General features: G+C 40.7%; 1 protein-coding gene across 1 annotated transcript in view; it reads right to left on the bottom strand.

Moving 5' to 3' along the window:
- Positions 1-2,948, bottom strand: part of LOC107674021 (zona pellucida sperm-binding protein 3-like) — an 8,592-nt gene that overhangs the window by 962 nt on the left and 4,682 nt on the right. Inside the window, exons 3-7 of the mRNA XM_016467883.1 lie at positions 1,434-1,537; positions 1,191-1,368; positions 999-1,116; positions 280-371; positions 116-204 (exon numbers count right to left, since the gene is read on the bottom strand). Of these exons, the coding sequence (XP_016323369.1) occupies positions 116-204; positions 280-371; positions 999-1,116; positions 1,191-1,368; positions 1,434-1,537 (581 nt within the window). The remainder of the gene's footprint in view (positions 1-115; positions 205-279; positions 372-998; positions 1,117-1,190; positions 1,369-1,433; positions 1,538-2,948) is intronic.

The raw sequence follows: 2,948 nt of genomic DNA, 5'->3' as shown, positions 1-2,948 counted from the left end.
TTCAAATGTGAAAAAAAAAAAAAAAAAAAAAAAAAAAAAAAAAAAAAAATAAACATTCTCAAGGTGCACAGCAATAGCTCAGATATATCTGATGCATGTAAAAGTGGAACGATACCATCAGTATCCAGACTTCTGCCCTTCCTCATGGTGCAGCTTGTCTCACAACAACCACACACCTGATCATCTCCGTTTACAGCAGTCCAGCTGTTAAAAACCACAAACAACCATTATTAAATGTTGAATGGAGACTGCTAAATGTGCTTCCAACATTACCCATACCCGTTTGTTTCTTTAACAAATGAGCAGGCCTTGTTCATCATATCAGTGGGACTGGAAGTGGTAGTAGCCTTCAAATGACAAGTGATGTAGATCTGGCCAGAAAAAAAAAAAATCAATACGGTAAATTCAGATTAACAGATGTCTGATCTGGATCAAGTGTAAATGGAGCAAACTTTACAATAAAGGCCCAGATATATTCATGGCAAAGTTCTTTTTCGTTCTTCACTTAGGGGTTTTAAATTCGAAATACCTGAGCAGCATTTTGTTAGCGTTAACATCCCGGTTAGATGAATACCTTGAGCGCTTTTAATAAACAACAAAATTACAGTGGTGAGAAAACAGCAATTAAGAAAGTATCTGACTACAGCTATGTGGATGTTTGCTCCAGCGCTGCACTCTAATAATGTCACGTTTAGTTCCGAATCACTTTATACAATAGATTGCTCTAAAGCAAACAGCTTTTTAGTAATAGGCATTGTCAGTGATGCTTTTAAATTAGAATTACAACTTCAGTTTTTACTATAAATCAGCTGTCCAGTGTGTTTTTACACGTGTCTGATCTTGACAGACTGAAAAGAAGAAATGGAGAAAATGTCCACAGCAAAGGTGGTGAAATGAACTCCAAACAAACATTTTGGCCTGATTTTGTTAGGAACCACAGCAGTTAGTTCTTCGATTACACTTGAAATACTCTGGGGGCTCTGGGGGAACGGACTCACCATTCCCAGGGAATCTTGCTTAAATCTGAACGCCTCAATCTGAAATTGTAACTTGTCATCCTGTATCCTGGACATGAACCTGGACCTGGAATTTGTCAGCTTGGCATCCATCATGCATCTAAAGATTTTAGTTAAGAGCATAAACCATCAATAGCAAAGCACTCAAAAGATCTGTCTGGAAGAGTGGCTCACCCGCTGTTCTTGATGAACGTGTACATGGTGGCAGCTTCCCCGCTGGGGCCCAAAGTAGCTGCGCAGCTTTCCACGAACACCCGCAGAGGAACGTGATTAGCACGCAGCACTGAGGCTTCCAGGTTTATGAAATCTCCCAGAAAGTAAGCGTTAGATGGTCGCTCATACCTCCAGTCATCTGTAGGACAGGTTAAGATCGTCAGATTAAGAATTCAAACCAAATAATGATAGAAGACTCCGTACCAGTCATGAGTTTGAGGGAGAAGTGTAACTGTTCTTCGCCAGCTTTCGCTGCAACATAGGGAATCCAGGTGGGATGCAACGCATTACTACTCACATTGTGTTTCCTAAAAGTTACAAGAAACCATGCACAGCACGTGGAGAAGCAAAGAGAGTACGACATCTTTTTAGTGCCATGGTAACTTCAAGAATATTCTTATAATGCTTTACTTAAAGGTGGGTATGCATTTTTTAAAAACGCTTTAGAAAACAGAGGCCCTGTCCACGCGAACGCGGTTATTTTTAAAACTGCAGCTTTTTCTACATGGTTTGGCTGTTCGTCCACACGCAAACGCAGTACCAGGTCACTGAAACCGAACGTTTTTGAAAACGCCTGCCAGGGTGAAGATTTTCAAAAACTCCGGTTGCAGTGTTATCGTGTAGTTTTTGGCTTGTGACGTCGGAGCCTGCGCTGTTATCGCCGCCTACTGGAAACTTTTTCAGGCTTCCGATTGGCCAACATGGCTTTACAGTTGAGATTATATCGCCACCTGTTGGTTTGGCATGCTCTTGATAGTGCTTCATATCATGCGTTTGCATGTGGATGGAGATTTTTTTTTTTCAGGCTTCTGATTGGCCAACATGGCTTTACGGTTGAGATTATATCGCCACCTGTTGGTTTGGCATGCTCTTGATAGTGCTTCATATCATGCGTTTGCATGTGGATGGAGATTTTTTTTTTTAAACGGAAGGAAAAACGGTTTATAAAAAATACCCATGTACGTGTGGACATGTCCTGAGTCAGGCCGAGTACCAAAACAAACTTGTAGCCAATCAGCAGTAAGGGGCATGTCTACTCATGTGGAGGAGAGAGCGATCAGTGCACGGGACGGACATTAGCCGAGCCGAGCGACAGAAAGATGGAAAAAGAGGAAACCATCTGCGGAACAAAAGAAGGCTTACAATATGGCAAGAAGTAGGACCAGTGTAAATATCGGATCAGCTTTCCAGCGCTGGAGCGAACTCAAGGGGCGGAAGGCCTGCGATCGGACGCCGAGGTTGCTTTGTTTCTTCTCGATAGGTGAGTAACACCGTGTCTACACCGGACGCGACAGTTCTCACGCCGCGCCAGCTAAAGTCTGTCTACACTGGACGCGACAAAGCAACCGTTGAAAATCATTTGAAATTTGTATCAATACATCATAAATAGAACGCAACAGCAGTTTTCTGTCGGGGATTTGTCGTGTCATGCCGCATCCAGTGTAGATCATAGATATGTACTGTATATATATCTATATATCTATCTATCTATCTCTCTATCTATATCTATCTATCTATATCTATCTATCTCTCTATCTATCTCTATCTATATCTATCTATCTATCTCTATATCTATATCTATCTATCTATCTATCTATATCTATATCTATATCTATCTCTCTATCTATCTATATCTATCTATATCTATCTATCTATATCTATATCTATCTATCTATCTATATCTATCTATCTATCTATCTATCTATATCTATCTATATC

Source organism: Sinocyclocheilus anshuiensis, unplaced genomic scaffold, assembly GCF_001515605.1.
Source record: "Sinocyclocheilus anshuiensis isolate Anshui unplaced genomic scaffold, SAMN03320099.WGS_v1.1 scaffold348, whole genome shotgun sequence".
NCBI classification, from domain to species: Eukaryota; Metazoa; Chordata; class Actinopteri; order Cypriniformes; family Cyprinidae; genus Sinocyclocheilus; species Sinocyclocheilus anshuiensis.
This window is presented reverse-complemented; position numbering and strand designations above follow the sequence as displayed.